The following is a 21,992-nucleotide window of genomic DNA, read 5'->3' as shown; positions in this document are numbered from 1 at the left end:
TAACAGAAAAACACTAAAGCTCTCTCAATAGCCAACTATGTTATTACATATTACTGTAATTCATACAAATGGTCAAGTGTATATCATTTGACAATATTTTCTACTATTTCTCCTTTAAATTACATATTAGATTTATAAACATCAGGCATAAAATTTATGGATCACACTGTATGGAAAATAATATTTTAAGTACTATTTATCATGAAATTATAAGGTGAAATTTATACAGAGACTCCTCACTTTTCATAGATAGATTTATAACTTCTAGTTTCTTATATTCTTCATACATGGGTCATCCTAGCTCTAGTGATAATATTTTCACTATTCCTTACATGAAAAATAATTGTTGGTGATAATAAATGGTTATAATAGTCAATTTTATAAATTTTTTTCTTATAGAGAAAAATTAGGACAAGAAGTGATCAGAAAATGGGTAGTGCCCACTGATTTAGTTATTTATTTTCCTTTTTAGTGCTTCTTTACTTTCTGGCACTAGAAGATGCTCTAGACTTATCTTGTATTTTCCCCGAACTAGCCTTGTCAAGGTGTTAAGCCCCAAGTTTAACATCCCGTGCCAATAAATTTTTCCCCTTTCCAGCCATATATACTGCCTTCTCTAGTAGAATAACTAGATCCACTCCAACATGTACTTCCCTGGTTCCAGGTCCCATAACCTTTCAGTGAACACAGTACTTCTTCCCATGGCATGTACTTATTACTGCCGTTTCCGCTTGAGCCGTGCTGCAATCTGACCCTCATTTTCAGTCTGGTGAGGAAACGGCATGTTTTGGCAAGTACTATTTCTGACGATCTGCTGTAGGTGAGGTTTTGGGGGGAATGTCTAGGCAAGATGATTGCCTCTAACGAGGGTAAAGGAGCTGCTTCTGCCATCCCGGAGGGTGAAGGAAAATCTGGGGTTCAAGATATGCCAGAACAGTTTCATCCATTCAATTGTCCTCATTCCAGGTCTCAGGGTCCCACTCTTTCCTTATGAGGCCCCTAATTTCAACACAGGAGTCAAAGCCGAGCATTCAGTCTCCTTTGCAGTATAGCTACCCTTACCAGTAAATCCTGAACTCGACTTTCCACACTTTCTGCCTTCCAGCTGCTGGGAATTCGGCTAATTCAAATGTTGATGTGCATTTTTCTGATGCTCACAAAGTGCCTCTAGTTTGTAGGTGGCTATTTTCATTTTTCAAGGTTTCCAAAGCCTTTATCAGAAAGCAGTCAACTCCACCTTCAACAGACTCCAGAGTTCCAAAGCAATTAGATCAGACAGTTCTGCTGGTGCAATTGTTGTCTAGGTGGGTAGACACATTCCTGGTACTTCCCACTCCACCACCTTCTCAGAATCCCCTCCAAATTGTTACTTTTTATTAGTGGAGAAATAGCAAATGAAATTATTTCAACATCCGAATTGTTTAAAGAAAAAAAAAAGCAGTTAACTCCACAGTCCCTATTATTTCCACTGCTTCTATGCCAAGTGCTATCTATCACACTGATGTTTGACCTACACCTGGTCCTCAAGCCAGTCTACCACTGGTGAAAGTCTTAGTAACTGATGTTACACCAGGGTCATCACCACCACCAATGGGGTCCCTATCACTGAATGCCCCATGAGTGATACAGTTCCTGATTCCCGTCCTAACGGGCTACTTCTGAGGGCCACTTCAGGTAACAACTGACTTAGCCTGGGTTCCCCGTGAAGCGGACATGGGACAAGGGCTTGCATATAGGTTGATTTTGGTAAAGTAATTCCAAACAGCAGTAAAGAACTAGGAACAGTAAAACGGGAAATGAGGGAAAGGCAATATAAGTTGTGTTTTGATTTGGCCACTGCTGTGAGCAACTGGAGTGTGGTCCTTTTAGGTGTCTTCTACAGAGCTGTGTGGAATCGACCTCCGAATTGTCAAACCAAGGGATGAAAGAGAGGAGTATTTATCCACCTATTCCCATCCTTCTTGGAAAAACAAATCTTGTATATTAACGCATATATGTGGAATCTGAAAAAATTGGTTTGGACGATCTTATTTACAAAGCAGAAATAGAGACACAGATGTAGAGAACAAACGTATGGATACCAAGGGGGAATGGGAGGATGGGATTGGGAGATTGGGATTCACATATATACACTATTGATACCATGTATAAAATAGGTAACTAATGAGAACCTACTGTAGAGCACAGGGAACTCTACTCAGTGCTCTGTGGTGACCTAAATGGGAAGGAAATCCAAAAGAGAGGGGATATATGGATACGTACAACTGATTCACTTTGCTGGACAGTAGAAACTAACACAACATTGTAAAGCAACTATATGCCAATAAAAAGTAAAAAAAAAAAAAAAAAAAAAGAGTTGTCCCATGAGGTGTTAGCTCCCTCTCACATCCAAGGTAGTTTACGCTCGAGACTGGCTAAATATACTTTTAGCCAGCCCAAGCTGAGGCAGCAGACAAGCCATGAGACGGGATGCTGTCAGTTCCCTGAGTCCAACTGGCTGCTGGAGTAAAATGTTAGGCTGAGAGGATGGGAGGTGGGTCAGGAGAGCTTCCTAATGCACAGTGGTGGTAAGCACCGAAATACAGTAATGTTAAACTCCTATGGAAACGTCAAAGGGCACGAGGAGATGAGCCTTGGGCTTTGAGGCATGAGCACAAGTGTTGAGGGCTTACTGTAATTGCTCCACCATTTGCATCCTCTCTCTTTCTAAATATCAGATTAATTAGTTATCAATATATTCACTATCTTCTGCCCTCAAAGCCTAACATTTTAAAAAGAAGGAAGAAAAGGAAGAGATAAACTTATTTTTTCTGTGGCAAAAATTTTTTTAAGGTTGAAAAAGAAGTATTTGGGGGCTAAAAATAAAAAGTATATTTCCCTCTGGACTGTGACTTAGTTTACTGGAGCTGAGAAAACACATGAGAAAGCACCTGAATAAATACATGCACAGTGTAATCTATTTACGTGGCAAGAAGAGAGGATCTGCCTGATAACTATAGTGAACAATTCACAACCCAGCAAGGAAATGCATTTATGCATATCTTAAACAAAGAAATGATATTCTTTCATGGTCCTAAAGTGGGAAAACAAATTTGAAACAGCTATTACAAACACCCACTCTCAAATACTAAGTTTCTATAGGGTGCATTGTTTGTATCTGACTAATGGATAAATTTTCCCTGAACTGCATGTTCCTTTCCAAAGAAAATGTTTAACGTAATGTGTTTTTGCTTGCTTGGTATTAGAAGAAGGAAAATATTTCTTATCTAAAGAAAAGAAAGTCAAGAGATATTTTCAAAGCATCTAAACAGATAAAAAGAAGATACATATTAGGTTTCAGATAGCTCACAAAGTGCAACATCCAAATTCAATCTTTACTATAGTTTTGATTGTATCTAGGATATTTGTGCTTTACTTTGCTTAACTTTATTTGTGCTTAACTTTATTATAAAGTTATCATTTATATCTGAACCTTTGATGCAGGTACTCCACATTCTCATTAACTCTTGGTATTGTCAGTCATTTCCAATTTTAGCCATTGTGAATTTTTAATTTTGGTTATTTAGTGGTATCTTGTTGTGTTGTTATTTTTTGTTTGTTTGTTTGTTTGTTTTGCAGTACGCGGGCCTCTGTTGTGGCCTCTCCCGTTGCGGAGCACAGGCTCCGGATGCGCAGGCTCAGCGGCCATGGCTCACGGGTCCAGCCACTCCGCGGCATGTGGGATCTTCCCGGACCGGGGCACGAACCCGTGTCCCCTGCATCGGAAGGCCGACTCTCAACCACTGCGCCACCAGGGAAGCCCTTTGTTGTGGTTTTAATTTCCATTTCCTTGGTGATAAGGGAAGTTGAGAACACTGCTATACTTTCTACTTATTGCCCTTTTATATATTTTCCTCTGTGAAGTGTCTGTTCAAGTCTTTTGCTCTTTAATTGGCTTGTCCTTTTATTACTGATTTGTAGGCGTCCTTTATGTATTCTGGGAAGAGTCCTTTATCAGATATATCTATTTTAAATATTTTATCCCAATCTGTGGCTTGCCTCTTCACTATCTTTTTTTCTAATTCTTTTTTTTAAATTGAGGTATAGTTGATGTACAATATTACATAAGTTTCAGGTGTACAACATAGTAATTCACAATTTTTAAGGTTATATTCCATTTGTTGTTATAAAATATTGGCTATATTCCCTGTGTTGCATAATATATCCTTTTAGCTTATTTATTTAATACATAGTAGTTTGTACCTCTTAATCTCCTACCCCTAACTTGATCCTCACCCTTTCCTCTCCCCACTGGTAACCACTAGTTTGTTCTCTGTGAGTCTGTTCATTTTTTGTTATACAGTAAGTCACCCATATACCAATCTTCAAGTTGCAAACTTTCAAAGATGCAAACGTGCCCAGAGAAAGGACGAAGACAGACAGAGGAAGAAGTAACTGAAGAACCGAAGAGATTCATGATGCAGGAAATGACAAGGGGATTTTCTCTATTTGAGGAGGCACTGTTATTTTTTGAGGCACAGGAACCGAATGTAGAACATTACACGAAGGTTGCAGCAGCCGTTCAGGATGCAGTCCAGTGCTACCGTGTCATCTATGACGAGAAAAAAAGAGCTACTACCCAGACATCACTGGATCATTTTTTCAAGCAGGTAAATAGAATTGAATCCAGCAAGGAACCAGAACCTGTGCCATCCACGTCAGGCGTGAGTGAAATTGCAGCTTGCCCTCCGTCTCCTATTGCTGTCGATCCTTCAGCTCTGCCATCTCCCACCTCCTCTCCTTCCTCCAGTCAGTAACTCTTCTTGCCTGTTCACTCGATGCCAGCCCCTGTATGCCACCTGTTGTACTGTACTACTGTACTTTTCAAGGTACTGTACTGTAAGATTAAAAATGTTTTCTTTTTGTTTGTTATGTATTATTTGTGTGAAAAGTATTATAAACCTATTACAGTACAGTACTATATAGCCAATTGTGTTAGTTGGGTACTTAGTCTAACTTTGTTGGACTAAAGAAGAAATTGGACTTATGAACATGCTCTCGGAACGGAACTCATTCATATGTAGGGGACTTACAGTGTATTCACTAGTTTAGTTTGTTTTATTTTTTAGATTCCACATATAAGTGATATCATACAGTATTTGTCTTTCTCTGACTTTTTTCACTAAGCATAATGCCCTCTAAGTCCATTAATGTCATTGCAAATGGCAAAATTTCCTTCTTTTTAAAGGCTGAGTAGTATTCAACTGTATATATGTACCACATCTTTATCCATTCATCTGTTGATGGACACTTAGGCCTGCTTCCATATCTTGGCAACTGTAAATAATGCTGCTATGAACATTGGGGTCCATGTACATTTTTGAATTAGTGTTTCCATTTTTTTTCAGATATAGATACATAGGGGTGGAATTGCTGGACTGCCTCTTTGCTTTCTTAAATGGAAGCTTTTGACAAACAGAAATTTTAAATTTTGATGAAGTTCAATTTCTCATTTTTTTTCTTTTTTAGTGATTTTTATGTCCTGTTTGAAAAAAATCTTTGTCTACCCTTGAATGTGAAGAGTTTTTCTAGAACTTTTTTCATTTCACCAGTCACATTTAGGTTAATTTTCCTGTAGGTTGTTAGGTAAGTTAATTTCTTTTCATGTTTTTCCAATTATTCCAGCACAATTTGTTGAAAAGACTACCCTTTCCCTTTGTCAAAAATCAATTGACTATATGTAGTTCTTTTTCTGGTTTCTCTATTCTGTTCCATTGATATATTTGTCTAAATCTATGCAAGGTCATATTTTCTTCATTATTGAAGCTCAATAAGTCTTAAAGTCAGGTAGTACAAGTCCTCCAACTTTGTACTTTTTCAAAATTGTTTTGGCTATTTCAGGTCCTTTGCATTTCCATATAAAATTTGAATCAACATGTCAATTTCTACCAAAAAAAAGCCTTCTGGGTTTTTTTAAATGGGATTGCATTGAATCTATAGATTGATTTGTGGAAACAAATTAGGCAGTTTATATTTTCTCTTTATAAAGAAATCTGTAGGTAGCAGTCCAGATATGACATGTTACTCTATTGTGCTGTTTGGAACCCAGGCTCCTTTATCTTCCTACTGAGCTATTCTTGGGTTGTCTCCTCATTAACACAATGGAGCAAGCATGTTACCTCGGGTATCAATTCTATAATTCAGGAAAAAGGGAGAGGGAAGGCAAAGGACAAAAGTACATGGCAGCAGAGTCCTTCATCTGTGACGCATCTTTTCTTGAAGGCCCATCTAACACTGTATACTTAAATCTCGTTGACCTAAACTGTTTTACAGTGCCATTTCTACCTGCAAAGGAATATGAGTAAATGTAGTTCTTGAGAAAATCCCCTAAAAATTCAAGCTATATAAGAGTTAGCAAAGAAGAAGAGGAAAAACGATATCGCTGGGTAGGCAACTAGGTATCTGTACAAGTAATAAAGGTTCTTCTTCTGTAAGACTGCTAATCTCTGAGTTAAGAATGGTGGTAAAGGACCAGGTTTGGTGGAGAAGTTCATAGATAATCTACTAGATGGCTTCAAGCTATGAATTATAACACAAAATTTGAAAATTATGGACCAGGAGTGTTTGATGTTTGTAAAATAAAATGAAGACATTTTGACATCTTGTTTAACAGCATTAAGAAAATGTCATTTATTTGCAAATGAAAGCAGAATCTGTTGGCCGAATTCAAGATTACTTCATTCCACTTTCTTCTACAGAAGAAAAGTAGTCATAAGACAGGAAATACAGCTAATTAAATAGCACATGTATTTTAATAATGCCTTAACAGATGTGCACCTCCTGTTCAACTGAAATATGTCATTGTTTTCTATTCATTTCAAAAATGGACAGAGGAGTCTGAGTAAAGAATTATTATACACTACTATGGAGTTCAAAAATGTACAAATAAGATGTTCAGTCATAAGCTGGCTGAGGTTTAGGGGAGTGGGAAGAGAAATATTGATTTTGGTTGACAGAGTCCAGGATATGTGGGGTGATGGTGCTGCAAGGCAGATGGTAGAGCCCCTTGGCATGATGGCTCCTGGACTAAGTGACTCCAAGAAACATTTTCACTTTATAGATAAAATCATACATGAACTTTCTACTTTCTTGTTAATTCACACACAATTTGCCACAGAGATACTACATACTTTCACTGACCTCTATGAAATATTTATTGTTGAAATGTGTTCATGGTGTCTTGAAAGAGATTATACTTATTATTAGTTTACCTTAAAAGGTATAGAGAAGAAATGATTGATGTGGTCATCTACTATACTCCTACACATCAGGTTTCTCTATTAGCCACAGGTCTGACTCTGGTTGTTTCCACTCTTCTCCAAGCAGTGTGTTAAAACTGAAAGGCTTGAAGTATTCCAGATGATGGCTAAATGCAAAGAAAAAGATGGTTGGAATTGAAATGAATTATGCATTTGTGAAAAAGCTGTCCTGAAGGGCTATTTATTTTGTTATATCTGTTATAGGACATTCTATTTTAAGAATATCAAAGGTAAGATGTATTCTACATGTACAATTTTCTCACTCTAGCAATCATTCAACTCTGAAAATATTCACCCATATCTCAAAGCACTCTCCTTTCAGTTCTGCAGATAGCTCCCTCACAGCTGGAGGGAGAAATAAAAACCAACCCTGAAAACCTGACTCATTCCTTCTAGCCTTAAACAAATCATATTATACTCTTACAGATGTTTTAATATTCAAACTTTGATGATTTATATCAGTTATGTAAATAACTGTTTTTTTAAAGGTTTCAGCTCAACAGATTAAAGAACAGACTCCTTTGCCAAAGCAAGGCAGGTTTATGTAAAAGAGGGTTAATTCTAGTTCTTTTCTTTCTAGGAAAACCATTTAACCATTAGGAAGCTTTCTATTGTGGTTTAATGAGAGAAAGGTTAGCTAACATGCTGCAATGGAACTCTGCTCTGTAGGAAATCATTCTGCCCTAGCCAATGGCATAATCATACTTTTACCTAGAGTAAGCCTCCGATAACCTATACATAGGAAGCCTGAATACAGGAATACATTAGCTTGTGAAGAGCCAGAGAAACATGCCATCTTGCTATGTGAGCCCTGGGTGAGTTACATCTAGATTCCTGTCCTACTCTGTCCATCTGACCAGGCGGGGCCAGTTTTAGTCAACTCAGATTAAGCAGTTAAGAAAACGACAGTGAAGGATAAGAGAAAGAAAGGGAGAAAGAGGCCTTTCCTAGAAAAGCAAGGGGAAAAGGGAAAAATGCATCCGGCAGAATAAAGGAATAAGCTAGAAGAGATAAAAAGTCAAGTACAGCAGAGTAAGAGCACGACAGGAAGGGCAAGGGAGAAGGAGAACAGTGCAGCACTTTCCAAGGGTGAAAAGGCAGCGAAATCTGTGTACCAGAGTACAAAGCCCACTACGATGTCTCTGTTAGGCTTTTCTAAACACGCAGACTCACGGACTATGTTGGCCACTTGAGTACGCGCTATAGCTATAGTGCAGGAATCTCAGCTTGCCCCAGGACAGAGGCTGGCTTTCCTCCCTGAGCTGGTAGTGTTTGCAGCAGTCCAGAAAGGCTGGCCAGGGCTACATTCTCCTTAAGTGACAGCTTCAGGTGCAAAGAGATCAGACTCAAAATGGGAAAGCATAGGAGATCTCCTGGCTTGTATGCCCGCTGTCCAACAGGAGACAGTATTTCTTGCAATAACTCCCTAGGTATAGCTTCCAGGGTCCCCACAGAGAACATTACTGTTAAAGGGAAATCCCAAAGCTGTGCTGTCTCCATCTATGCTGCCTAGAAATAGAGCTGACATTTTTATCCTTATGAGGTTACCAGGAGAAGAGAACTAGAGAGTTGACTTAATGTCAGATTCTCAAGCAGCAAGGGGAAAGGATTTGCTCTTTGCAAAACCCTTTGCTCACACCAGGAAAAACAGATGCCTCTGGCCATTTCGCTCTGAAAGGGATCATAAATAAACTTACAACCACACTTCTATGCCAGTTGTAGTAATACTCACTAAGCAAGACTTTTCTCACACTGCCATGGAAATCTAAGTGCTCTACTGACAGCAGTGAGAGAGACTATGTTTGTCCAAAGTCAGTCTGCCAGATACTCACTGAAGACCATCAGGACACATAGAACTCTACTTGGTGCTTTTACACGTGTCTTCTTTGACCAAAAAATGTTACTACTACTCTACCAAGAATTAATTTTTAAAAACTGTTATAGTTGGGACATATTTTCATTTATTTTCTACTTACAAATCAGGTTTTTGTCCTTGCTGCAGCTCATGTGGAAGTACAGGGTAAAGAGCTTCATAGCTTCTTTTATCTTTTGATCCATGAATTGCAAATGAATTGAATTTTGTCACATTTGGTGGAAAATAACTCCAAGGAAGATAAGCTCTACCTTCCCATTTTGTCTCTCCTCTGGACGCTTTGAATGATAGATCAAGTTCTTGCTACAGAAACAACATGTGAAACACAAAAGGTAAATTCATATTTATAGTAATATTTAAATATGTATATATTAACATTAAAAAATCTATCTTATACACTTAAGGATTTTGTCTCATATTTTTATTTACTTACTTTCCACACATTTCTTTTTCCAGAGAGTAAAAGCACCAAATGCTGTCCATGGCTGTCAAAATTAAAATTCTTCATGAGTGTTTGAAATAAACATTATTTTCTTCACTATCCTTCATATCTGCCATGTGTATGCTTGTAACTAAATTTCCAAATAATTAAAAGATGCAATACGAATATTGGATAATTACAGGGACAGCCAGCATGTTCAGTTACTTAAAAATGGCTTCTTTGAGTTTAACACGTTCCAGGCAATTGCCGTCAAATGCGTAAAGCTACACATGTTCAGACTCCTTTTTATATTCTTTAAATAGGAAACTATATGAAACTATACTTCAATTGGTTAGATGCTCCAAAGTATGCAAAAGGGTTGGGGTATCTGGAGTTCATAATAAAACTCGTTCCAAAAATGAAAGTATCCTAAGGGAAGCCGGCACCAATTTCCAGGTCAAAATCCAACAAACATATTAAAGGTTATTTCTATAAGAAAACTGTCTTGAAGCTCATTAGGAAGATGGAAGATAAAAATATAGATTGTCTAAAACTACTTAACAGGTTGAAGACTTTAATTTGTAACTATTTTCTCATGCAACTGTCCTTGACCTATCTGCCTGCTGTGTTTTCCTGCTTTCAACCATTAGTTCTGACACTGATGTCACATCTTCAAGGAGAAGCACAACATACTCCCAAAAGAAAATTCTAATAAGAGAGCATAGTTGGGATTATCCATGTCAGTAAGAATCAAAGGATTTCAAATAGTTACGTGAAGCAAATTTACGGTCTCTGGAAAAGACTATATCTAAACATTTTGACACAGATGGTCTGTTGGGAGCTTTTCAGGAAGGGTTTCCTTCAAGAAACTAGTCTAACAGAAAACAAGTATTCTTTTCCACTTAAAAGTTCTCTGCTTCCTTTTATTGTTATTATGCAACCTTAAGAATATCCTAAGAACAATAAAAGTTCTTAAAAATTCAAACAAACATATTCAAGTTGCTTTCCTAGAGGTTAACTGTCACAGGAGTTGATTGCCTGAAGCAAAACCATGATTCTTGATTATTAACTGTCCTGATGTATCTAAAAACAAACTTTTAGAATTTATTAATTTTATACATTATGGTTATTGAATAATTTCCTAACAAAAGATAATCTAATTATCTGATGTATCTTATGCTAAGTCATCACTTCATAAAAATAAACTGATATTATCATCTAAAAATTTAAACTAAGGATGTAACTTTAGAATTCTAGCAGATTCAAGTTCTTGACTATCTTCTAGACAAGTTCTAAACCTATTTGCCTTAGCTTCCTCACGTGTATGGTGAAATTTTCTTACCTCACATTACAGTTTATGAGAATTAATCATATTTTTCAATAAAAGATTTTGGCATGTTAGTTGAAGGGTAACAAAGATATATAATTACTCTTCTGAAAAATATAATTGTGAACAGCTATATTTTCCACACTAGCACTAGCAAGAAATCAAAATCAGGGAAAAGAAAATGATATCTAAAATCTCATTGAAATCAATTGTTTGGGACTCTGCTCAGTCTACAAAAGGACAAAGGCTACTAGATAACAGATGCTGAGAAGTATTTAAATGTCATTTTAAATGAGTAATGGAAATATAAAGAAATATTTCATTACTAAATATTAACTTAAAATTTCTTATAGTTTAGATAACAGGTAGGTATAGATTTACTTTTTGACTTCTACAAGAAAAAAACTGCCAACCAGGTAGAGAGTTCCCAAGGACCAGTTAAATTTGTACAAAAAGAGTCCAAGGTTAATATTTTTCATAAGTCTAGGAAAAGCCATGTGTGATTTAGTTTTTATCCTTGGCACTGAACATAAAGTGACATAGTATACACTCAGTAAATGAATGATAAATAAAGGAAGGAATACATGAATACATAATTATGTATAAAATTAAAGTTTAATCTAGTTATTAAAAGAATCCCCTAAAAGAAACATTTTCATAAAGTAGTTCACTTCGTTATATCTATATGCCTCCCTTTATTTCTAAATAGTTAATATATAATAATTCAAATTTAGAGTTAATAATAAATATGCCTCTCTTTATTTCTAAATAGCTAATATATAACAATGCAAATTTACAGAGTAAATAATGAAAGAGTTTTATACTAATTTTTCATTTTGCAAAAACACCTTCAAATTTATTAGAAAACCAACTACATTAGTGAATTGAAAATAGTATCAACATAATATTTTTAAAATCTTATATATTCTACATTATACATTTACTTGAAAATAAGGAATTATATATAATTCAGATTAATTCAAATTAGCATTCTGACTAGTTAACTAGAATTAGTGAGCGTTTACTATATCCATGATTTATAATTAGAAAATAATGTGTTCAAATTATGTAGTAGTGAGTTAGAAGAAATATTTTATACTTACGGACAAAGTTCAACTTCTAAATACTGTTCAGTTATGTCATTCAAGAAAAATGCTTCCACAACTTTTGAAAACAGAGATATGACATATTGAGAAACTTAATTTTTTTTCAACAATAAATAATTTGTTTATACCTTTAGAATATAAAGTGAATTAATGCATTATTTTTAATTAAAGCTATATCACCACTAGGAAAAGGGGAAAATAAAATAAATAGACATTGCCTGGAAGAAAAAAATACATAGAAAATAAATCATCATTTTTCCCCCATATCAGATTGCCATAAAATAAAAATATTAATGAAGCCTAGTGCTGGTGAGGTTGTAAAGAAATGAACATATCACACAGACTCTGAGCTAGTTATCTTCTTCTAGGAATTTATCCTAAGGAAATAATCACACAACTGAAAAAGAAGTTAGATGGTATTCATCAAAGTACAGTATTACTCAAAAAGAAATGGTCTAAATTGTTATCTCCTGTTATATAAATAAATATCCTATTACATAGGAGACCTGTTAAATAAATTATGGAATCTGTGTATTCCATGTAACAGAATATAATGCAGTCATTAAAATAAAATATACAGTTAAATATTTTTTGATATAGGAAGATATCCATGATATTTGGTAAGTAGGCTGCAGAGCAATAACCAAATGCACATGAAACAAAAATGTGCACATATGCCTGTGCCTAGATGCCTGCAAAACATGCACAAGAATGTAATGGTTGGTTATCTCTGACAGGTGGAATACACGTTGAGTGATTTTTCTTTATAATTTCCTGAAATTTTCTGAGCATGTTTATTTAAAAAACTGTATAATTATAAAAGTGACATGTTTCTTTTAAATTATTAAAAGAACATAAACATATATCTAAGTAAAAAGTCAAAGTCCTTTTCTTCCCACTTTGCTCTAAAACCTATCAGACTTCTTCTGTCCTTCCATAATCTATTTTACCTGCATAGATTAAAAAAATATATATGGAATCATTTTCTGATTACAACTTGCTTTTTTCACACACACACACACACACACAAACTGTACAGCATATAGATACCTAATTCTTTTTAATTACTGCATAGTATTCTTCTATAGAATGTTATGATTTATTCACATAATTCTTTATTGATAGACATTTAGGTTGTTTCTAGTTTTCCATGTGTTATTTTTATAATAATAAGATATAGATATAGCCCCATCCACAACTCAGAGTCTTACTGTTCCTTTTGAAGTCTTTTACCTATGGCAAGGATGGTAGGATGAAGAAGAGATAATAAATGAGAGAAACATTTAGGAGGTGAAACTGACAGGACTTAACAAATAAATCCAAATATGGAGAGTGAGAGAGAAGGATATCTTGGAAAGATCTCACATTTCTACATTTGGTGATTCGATGTATTATAGTGCTATTGATTGAGATTGGGCAATTAGTGAAAGAAGCAAGTTTATGAGAGAAGTGGATGAGTTGAGTTTAGGACTTGTTGAGTTTGGTGTCTATAGTACCTCCTGTAGATTACTCACATTACTGTGTACACCAACAGGAAGCTGGTATATACAAGTTCTATGACAATAAAAGACAACATATGTTTAACATATGATAGATTAACACTGACAAAATGCATACTATATAGATTGTACAGAGAAAGTAGATGTTAGTATGGACTAGAAGAGTCATCAAAGGTTTCTTTGAAGAAATGAAACCTGAATTAGACCTTGAACGATGTGCATTAGAGGCAGGGGGACTCGAATGAGAAAAGGTACATGAGTGAGAATATGCACGAATGAGACTATCAGCCTTTTGGAAGTCAAGAACTTTTGGTTTAATTTGATAGCTTGATTCAGGAGTACCCTGGAAGGTTATGGGAAGGGTTTGAACCTTATCTTAGGGACAGGAATGATTTGTAATCTAGGAAATGGCATCATAAAGATTATTTAAGAAAGATAAGTTTGGTGGCTTAATTAGGATTCATTAGAAGGTGATCATACAGCAAACCTGAAACTGGAATTTCATGGCCGGTCTTTTAGCCCTCACTTAATGTGTGAGATTACTTGCCAGAATAAAATAAAAACTACATTTCATGTTTAAGTTAATGGTGTTTTCATAATAAGTGAAACACCCCAAAGCTTCCATAAAGAAGGTTTATAAGGTTAAAGTGGCAATTTGAAGATACTCAAAAACAAAACAAATGCTGAACTCAGAATAGGTAACAGAAGTAAAGGAAGGAAATATAGCAGCAATTAAAAAATCTGGATTTGTAATTGCCATTTTTCACTGTTCTAGTTATATAGTCGAAGTCACATAGGTAACGTGAAAAAGTCAAGAGTGTGAGATTGGTAGGAAATATCAGAAACTGCACATGTCAGTTGCTCAGAAGCACTCACTTCCTTACAGCAAGATAAAATAATAGTTCTATGAAAGGTTATTATAAAAAGATTTATGTCTGCAATAAAATACAGGACTTTCACTTACCTTCATAATCCCACAGTTCATTGAAAGGCTTTCCTGGTTCTCCTAGTGGGGCTGGAGGATCATTGAAAAATGGAGCACTGACTTCCATCATCACTCCTCTATCACCTGGATTCAGCCTGACAAACACTGGCTCATGCTTCACTGGAAAACCATCCCAAGTGTGTTCAATTTTAAAATCCATTTGAAGACTCTAATGGGAAAAAATATTTAAAAAAAAAACCTCTTTAACAATTTACAAATGTTTCCTTTAGAAAGAAATGAAATGAAAATTTCAAAGCCAAATTTCAAAGGTAGGAAGGCAGCAGAGTGACAAGAACAAGGTTCTGAGAGTCAAAAGGCCATTTGTGTTATGGTAAATCATGGACATGGAGTTCTATTATAAAATAGGTAGTTGGATCCTAAAAGCTTTAAGACTTTAAGTCTAGATCCACCTCGAGTTACCTACTAAAAAGTGTATCAAAATAGTTTTTAAGAACTGTAATTAAATCCACTGCAAACTGTTCATGTATTTAACAACTCTAAGCACTATGAGTTTATATGCCATCCTTTGTCTTATTGTAAAATGTGCAGATGAATTACTGGATCCCCTGGGAATCAAGATCTTTATAGTAAAATTCAATTTGATTTTTCAAAATCTCTATAAATGAGTGCAAGCATTGCTGTTAGCACCTGTTCTTTTGGCTAAAACTTTTCTTTTTGGGGTGGGAGTGGAGGGGTCTTCAACCATTTGAAGGCAGGCAGAGTTTAATATTGTCTTCCCTAGTCTCAGGGTATGGTTTTTCTTAGCCTTTTCAATTTTTGATATTTCAAGTGTTAAATGACCATTTGCTCGGTTAATCCCTTTTCTCCAACTGAAATATGGGAACAAAATCTGCTATCATTTAAACTATGAAATAGACTAAGTACATCTGATGCAAGCAGTATTTGCATTTTAAATTGTTACTCTAAGGATTAAATGGAAGGACACAGTATTATATTAATAAAATTATGTTTTGTTGAACACTATGGATCAAACACTTTATAAACATTATCTCATTTAATTTCACAAAAACTTGTAGAGGAACTATTATTATCCTCATTACAAACAAAGAAACAGACTTGTCCAAGGTCAAATAGCTAATAAATTAAGAAATAAATCAAGAAACTGAACCAATGTCAGCCATGCTTTCCCAGACTTTGGTACTGAAAACCTAAGTCTTTCTACTGGTTCTTTCTGCCTTTTCTCCTAAGATTTCTTTGAACATTGCCTGGAAATTACTGCAAGAAATATCAGCTAGACTTCCACTAATAGGGAAGAGTGCCATGGCTGACATGCCCAAGGGTAGAATGTAATTTTGGCTTTTTGCATAAAATGACCTTAGTTTCTTATCAGAACAACAAATTTATTAATTTGCTTAAAGAACACTCACGTCAATCTAAGCATGCATAATATAACAAAATCAACCTAAAAATTATAGGCCTGCTCACTAGTTTACAATCTAATCTAAAGATAACATGGACCCAGACAGAGACAATTGATTTTCAGCTCCCTTGGGACACTTGGGATTGTGGAGGCTTTATCCCCACCACCTTTCAATTTTCATTGTTTGCACACGTGCTCATATGAAGTAGAGACAATTCGTTTATTAATGTCTTTTACAACCTGGGCTAGTGGGCATCCATGCAGCATTCCATTCCCTGCCACCCTCTATTGCCCATACACTGCTGTTTTGATTCACAGCACTTACATTACATGACATATTGTACTTGTTTTATTTTCTCCGCATCCCTAGCTAGAATGCCTGTAAGTAACAGGAACTTATTATTTATTTGTGGAGTGAATAACTGTTCTAGTCTCTGGATCTAAAATTTCATGATTCTAAGATTTTATGCAGGAGAAATCAACTGTTAGTGGTATCACTATCTCTTTCAACACTATATACTAGAACAATGGCAAATAACTAAGATAAGACATCATATCTAGAAATTTCCTTTCAAATTAGTTTATCAAAGGTTTATTAGCTACTCACTCTGTTTCGGGCACCATAGCAGGTGCTGGAGAAATAAAGTGTAAGAAAGTCTGTGGGGAGCTGGGGATGATTCTCACGTAGCTAATCAACCAGGACTCATGTCCTAACCGACCAGATCCATTAGCAGTTGGTTCATTTTGCACTCCAATTTAATAAAGTTGGATCCCTACACCAAACTAAGCTTTAAATGAATCAAAGATATAAACATAAAAATCAAACCAAATAAAATCAAGAAAGTAAAAATCGGGAGGTTGTTTTTAAAAGATGATCTTAGAGCAGAAAAAGCCTTTTAAGATATAATCCCAAACCCAGAAGACATTAAAAAAAAACACTGATATATTTGGCTATATAAACATTTTTTAAGAAAAGCAAAAATCTGCCTTCCTCCACCAAAAAAACCCATTACAAAATCAAAGACAGTTTGGGAAAAAATACCTGCAACTCATAGTTCAGACAAATAACTAAATTCTTTAATGTTTAAAGGGCTCCTAGAAATCAATAATGAAAAGATCACCACAACAAAAAAATGGGTAAAGATATGAATAGTCAGCTCACACAAAGAAAATGCAAAATGTTCAGTTTCATTAATAATGATAGAAATGCAAATTAAACAACAATAAATTACTATTTTTCCCTTAGATTGTCAAGAATCAGAAAGTTTGATAAAATGCTGTGATAATGAGGACGCTGAGAAACAATCAATATATTGCTGTCGGGGCATAATTTGCACAGATTCTGTCAAGAGCAATCCCTCAATATCTATCAAAAAAAATGCAAATGATCTCTGACTCAACAATTCTAGTTCTACGAGTTATTACACCTGTATACATTCAAAAAGACATAAGTTATAAAGATATCTACTGTAGTATTGTTTAGAATAACAAAATATTGTAAGCAACTTAAATACCTATCAGTAGAGAACTAGTAAATAAATTATGCTATATCTTACAAGGAAATACCACACAGCAGTTAAAACGAGTGAGGCAGCTCTATATATACAACTAAAATATATTAGGTGAAAAAAGCAAGGTGCAAAAAGTACACATTTACTTAATAAAAAGGAAGAATATTTGCAAATATGCTTGTGAATGCATATACTATCTCAGGAAGCATATACAAGAAACCAGTGTGGCAGTGGTTGCCTCTTTGGAGGGGATTATCTGCCTGAAAAAGCTGAGGAAGCAAGACTTACTTTCAACTGTATCCGTTTTTTTAAAATCTATTTGAAGCTTATACTATGATAGACATGCATTTATTCAAAAATAAATTATTAAAAATGTTTTAAAGTCTAATTTTAAGCTGGATCTCTCAAACATTATAGTGACGACCTCTTTTCTCCCTTATGTTACATATGCTGAACATTTCTAAAAAGTCAGAATGAATATTAGGAATATTATTAAAAGAATATATTCATTCAAGGTGAACACCATTCTATTATACAATTTTTATGTTGGCTGTGTAAACTTTCTTAAAAAGAATGTTTATTATTAATCTGTACTTTTCCACATTTTAACTTCTATTCTTCAAATTATTCTTTCATCAAAAAAAGTCGAAAATAATTATTTTCATGTTTTACTTGTACTATGGGAAGACCTTTAAAAGGAAGTGAAGGAAGAAAAAGGAGACGGAACCCCGGAGCATTAAGAGCCTAGAGAGCAAAAAAAAAAAAAAAAAAAAATCCACAAAGGTTAAAAGAAGGAAGTTATGGAAAATACGTTCTCTCAACTGAACGTTTTGTGAGGAAAATTTCCAAATATTCTATTCACGAACGTTTGTTTTCAGTTTTCTACAAAATGATTTTTTTTTTTTCAGTTTGCATCTTCCCCGCCCCCACTCCCCGTCTCCCGCGTCCATTTAAGAGAGAAACGGAGAAAGGAGAGAGTCAGCCCGAAAGTGGGAGGAAACTGTGCCGCCAGAAGCAGCTGAAAAATAAGTTTCAAGAGAAAAAGCCAACAAGACTAGGAGAAGGTGGGAGGAACGACAGAGTGGAGAAAGCATTGACAAGGAGGGAACACAGACCGGGAGTCTCTTCTCGGGCCACCACTCGCTCGCTCCCTGCGGCCGAGGTCGAAAGACCTGCGGCTCCGCCCCGCTGCCCGCACGCTGTAGGGGAGGGACTTGGCGGACTGAAGCACAGAGACCTGTTGAAGGACCACCGCTGGTCCTTAAAGTCTGAAGACTTAAAAGTCTGAAGACTTTTAATCGTTCCACAGAAGTTTGAGCGGTTTTCTAGAGGAAGAAGGAAGGGTAACTCAGCAATATTTAAAATTGTTGCACAATTTAAAAATCAACTGTAAATCATAAGATTACAATAGAACACGTCTGGCAATAATTCACTTAATGTAACTAAAGGCTAAGTGGCTATATAAGCAAAAATTGTAAATTATATTACACTAGCTGTAAATAATATTATCCTAGCTGCAAATTATATTATCCTATTGGGAGGTATAAACATAGTGGTCAACGATTCTAACATTGGCACCAGACTGCCTGGGTTCAAATCGAAATTCAGGCACTTTCCAACTGCGATCATCAGCAAGTTATTGTAAAAGGGATTTAAAAATAGCAACTACCTTACAAGGTTCTGTGAGGATTAAATGAGTTAATATACATATATTTAGAACAGTGCCTAGGGCATAGTAAGTACTAAAAAAAGATTATTATTATTAAAGTATATAGGTTTGCCTAAAGAAAACATTTATCTGTTCAAATCATTAAAATTACCTGTTTTTGAGGTGGTTTTCTTATAGAAAACTAGACTCTCAGACAGGATAGTCTGACCTTTGAGATCATGGAATATGGTTAAGTGCTCTAGAGATATGGTTCTGGTTGCTTCAGTCTTAACTATCCCAGCAGTTTCGGCATCTATCAGCCTATTTTCTTTTTTAAATAGATCTTTATTGGAGTATAATTGCTTCACAATACTGTGTTAGTTTCTGTTGTACACCAAAGTGAATCAGCCATATGCATACATATGTCCCCATATCCCCTCCCTCCTGAGCCTCCCTACCATCCTCCCTATCCCACCCCTCTAGGTCATCGCAAAGCATGGAGCTGATCTCCCTGTGCTATGCGGCTGCTTTCCACTAGCTATCTATTTTACATTTGGTAGTGTGTATATGTCCATGCTACTCTCACTTCGCCCCAGCTTCCCCCTCCCATCCTGTGTCCTCAAGTTCATTCTCTATGTCTACATCTTTATTCCTGCCCTGCAACTAGGTTCATCAGTACCATTTTTTTTTTTAAGATTCCATATATATGTGTTAGCATATGGTATTTGTTTTTCTCTTTCTGTATGACAGACTCTAGGTCCACCCACCTCACTACCAATAACTCAATTTTGTTTCTTTTTATGGCTGAGTAATATTCCATTGTATGTATGTACCACATCTTCTTTATCCATTCAGCTGTCGATGGACATTTCAGTTGGTTCCATGTCCTGTCTATTGTAACTAGTGCTGCAATGAACATTGTGGTACATGTCTCTTTTTGAATTATGATTTTCTCAGGGTATATGCCCAGTAGTGGGATTGCTGGGTCATATGGTAGTTCTATTTTTAAGGAAACTCCATACTGTTTTCCATAGTGGTTTTATCAATATACATTCCCACCAACAGTGCAGGAGGGTTCCCTTTTCACCACACCCTTTTCAGCATTTATTATTTCTAGACTTCTTGATAATGGCCATTCCGACCGGCATGAGGTGAGACCTCATGGTTCTTTTGTTTTGCATTTCTCTAATAATTAGTGATGTTGAGCATCTTTTCATGTGCCTCTTGGCCATCTGTATGTCTTCCTTGGTGAAAAATCCATTTAGGTCTTCTGCCCATTTCTTAATTGGATTGTTTGTTTTTTTTGATATTGAGCTCCATGAGCTGTTTGTATATTTTGGAGATTAATCCTTTGTCTGTTGTTTCATTTGCAAATATTTTCTCCCATTCTGAGGGTTGGTTTTTGGTCCTATTTATGGTTTCCTTTGCTGTGCAAAAGCTTTTAAGTTTAATTAAGTCCCATTTGTTTATTTTTGTTTTTATTTCCATTACTCTAGGAGGTGGGTCAAACAAGATCTTGCTGTGGTTTATGTCAAAGGGTGTTTCTCCTATGTTTCCCTCTAAGAGTTTTATAGTGTCTGGTCTTAAATTTAGGTCTTTAATCCATTTGGAGTTTATTTTTGTGTATGGTGTTAGGCAGTGTTCTTCATTCTTTTACATGTAGCTGTCCAGTTTTCCCAGCACCACTTAGCCTATTTTCTTATTGTCTCTTTCACCCAAGGCAATGTGAAATTATTGTTTCTTTATAGGATAATAAATTAATAACTAAATCATGTATAAAGTATTAAACTTCTCACAAAAAGGTAATAACTTAAAGAATTACAATGCTTCCAAATGGAATTGCTCTGTGTCCTAGTTGCTGAGAGTTACCAAAAGTTTAATAGGATCTATGGGTTTAATTCAGCAAGGAGTCACTACACCTGATTGTCACAGCTACTCTGAGAAGAGCATGCATATTCTACAGGTTTAAGTAAAGTTACTGTAATTTTCTCCCAGTCTGCAAGAGCAGATATCACACTGGGGTGTTGCCATTATTCAGATATTTTCAGTTAAAATATTAAGCTAAGCCATATGAAATTTTGGAAAAAATCAACAATTTCACATGGTTCAGCCTAAATATATTCTGCTTATTACATACTTTAAAAAACTTTCTTGGGGGAAAAACAACTTTTGTGTTTAACAGAATGATTATTTTTGTTTTATAAAAATCACTTTTGGTGGGAGAGGGAAATGGGGAGTTGTTGTTCCATAGGTACAGAGTTTCAGTCATGCAAGATGAAACCGTTCTAGAGATCTGCTGTACAGCAATGTGCATAGAGTTAACAATACTGTGCCTGACACTTTAAAAATTAAGAGTAGATTTCATGTTATGTATTTTTTACTACAATAATTATAATAATAAAAAGATAAGCTTAAAAAGAGAGATTGAATTTCTAGGCCATCCTTCTCTTGGTTGGTCAAATAAACATAATTATTAAGAGTTTTTAAAAAATCACTTTTTATGGCATTTAATAATATTAGACAATGTTAAAAAGAAGTTTTGATCCTAGCTTAAACTTCCAACTTTGTATTCTTCATGATGCTTTCCCCACAGTACTTGGTACTCAATGTCAATTTACTGCATACATTAATATTAGTGAAATCTATTAATTTTTAGGGCTTTCCTTATTGCAGAAATATATCAATATAAAAAACATGAATTAGTGACTAGATAATGGTTAAACACATACTAAGTACTTTTCTCTCCTTCTCATTCCTTGTACTCAATTACGGTAATAGATACTTCCTATGCACACACATTCTTTAAATTAATTCCTTCATCAGATACTTATTAAGTGCTCATTGTGTTCCAGGTGCTATGATGGAGCCTGGAGTCAAACTACAAAACAATATGATAGACACTGCAGGAAGAAGCACGAAGTAAGTACAAAGGAAGCACCTACC

The 21,992-nt window shown here is 35.3% G+C and overlaps 1 protein-coding gene across 1 annotated transcript; it reads right to left on the bottom strand.

Annotated features, from left to right (window-relative positions):
- Nucleotides 1-6,703: 6,703 nt before the first annotated feature.
- On the bottom strand, nucleotides 6,704-18,549 carry LOC309822178 (UPF0462 protein C4orf33). Its single transcript, XM_082653887.1, has 6 exons — nucleotides 18,517-18,549; nucleotides 14,489-14,678; nucleotides 12,023-12,083; nucleotides 9,605-9,656; nucleotides 9,275-9,474; nucleotides 6,704-7,405 (listed from the first exon to the last, which is right to left on the bottom strand). Exons 2-6 carry the CDS (start codon nucleotides 14,667-14,669, stop codon nucleotides 7,300-7,302), a joined length of 600 nt encoding a protein of 199 aa, XP_082510013.1. The 5' UTR covers nucleotides 14,670-14,678; nucleotides 18,517-18,549; the 3' UTR covers nucleotides 6,704-7,299.
- Between the last annotated feature and the right edge of the window lie 3,443 nt (nucleotides 18,550-21,992).

The sequence above is a fragment of the Grampus griseus genome (assembly GCF_964374135.1).
Source record: "Grampus griseus genome assembly, chromosome: 4".
Lineage (NCBI taxonomy): Eukaryota > Metazoa > Chordata > Mammalia > Artiodactyla > Delphinidae > Grampus > Grampus griseus.
Note: the sequence above shows the minus strand (reverse complement) of the source record. Positions and strands in the feature narration are given on the sequence as shown.

Bases quoted from the DNA above. Each gene is read 5' to 3' on its own strand.
- LOC309822178 (XM_082653887.1), bottom strand. From the start codon at position 14,669: ATGGATTTTAAAATTGAACACACTTGGGATGGTTTTCCAGTGAAGCAT. The intron at 12,084-14,488 runs GTAAGTGAAAGT...TGTTTTCAAAAG, and splicing joins TGAACTGTGGGATTATGAAG to TTGTGGAAGCATTTTTCTTG. The intron at 7,406-9,274 runs GTAAGTAGAAAA...CTTTGCATTTAG, and splicing joins CAAGGACAAAAACCTGATTT to CCATCATCTGGAATACTTCA.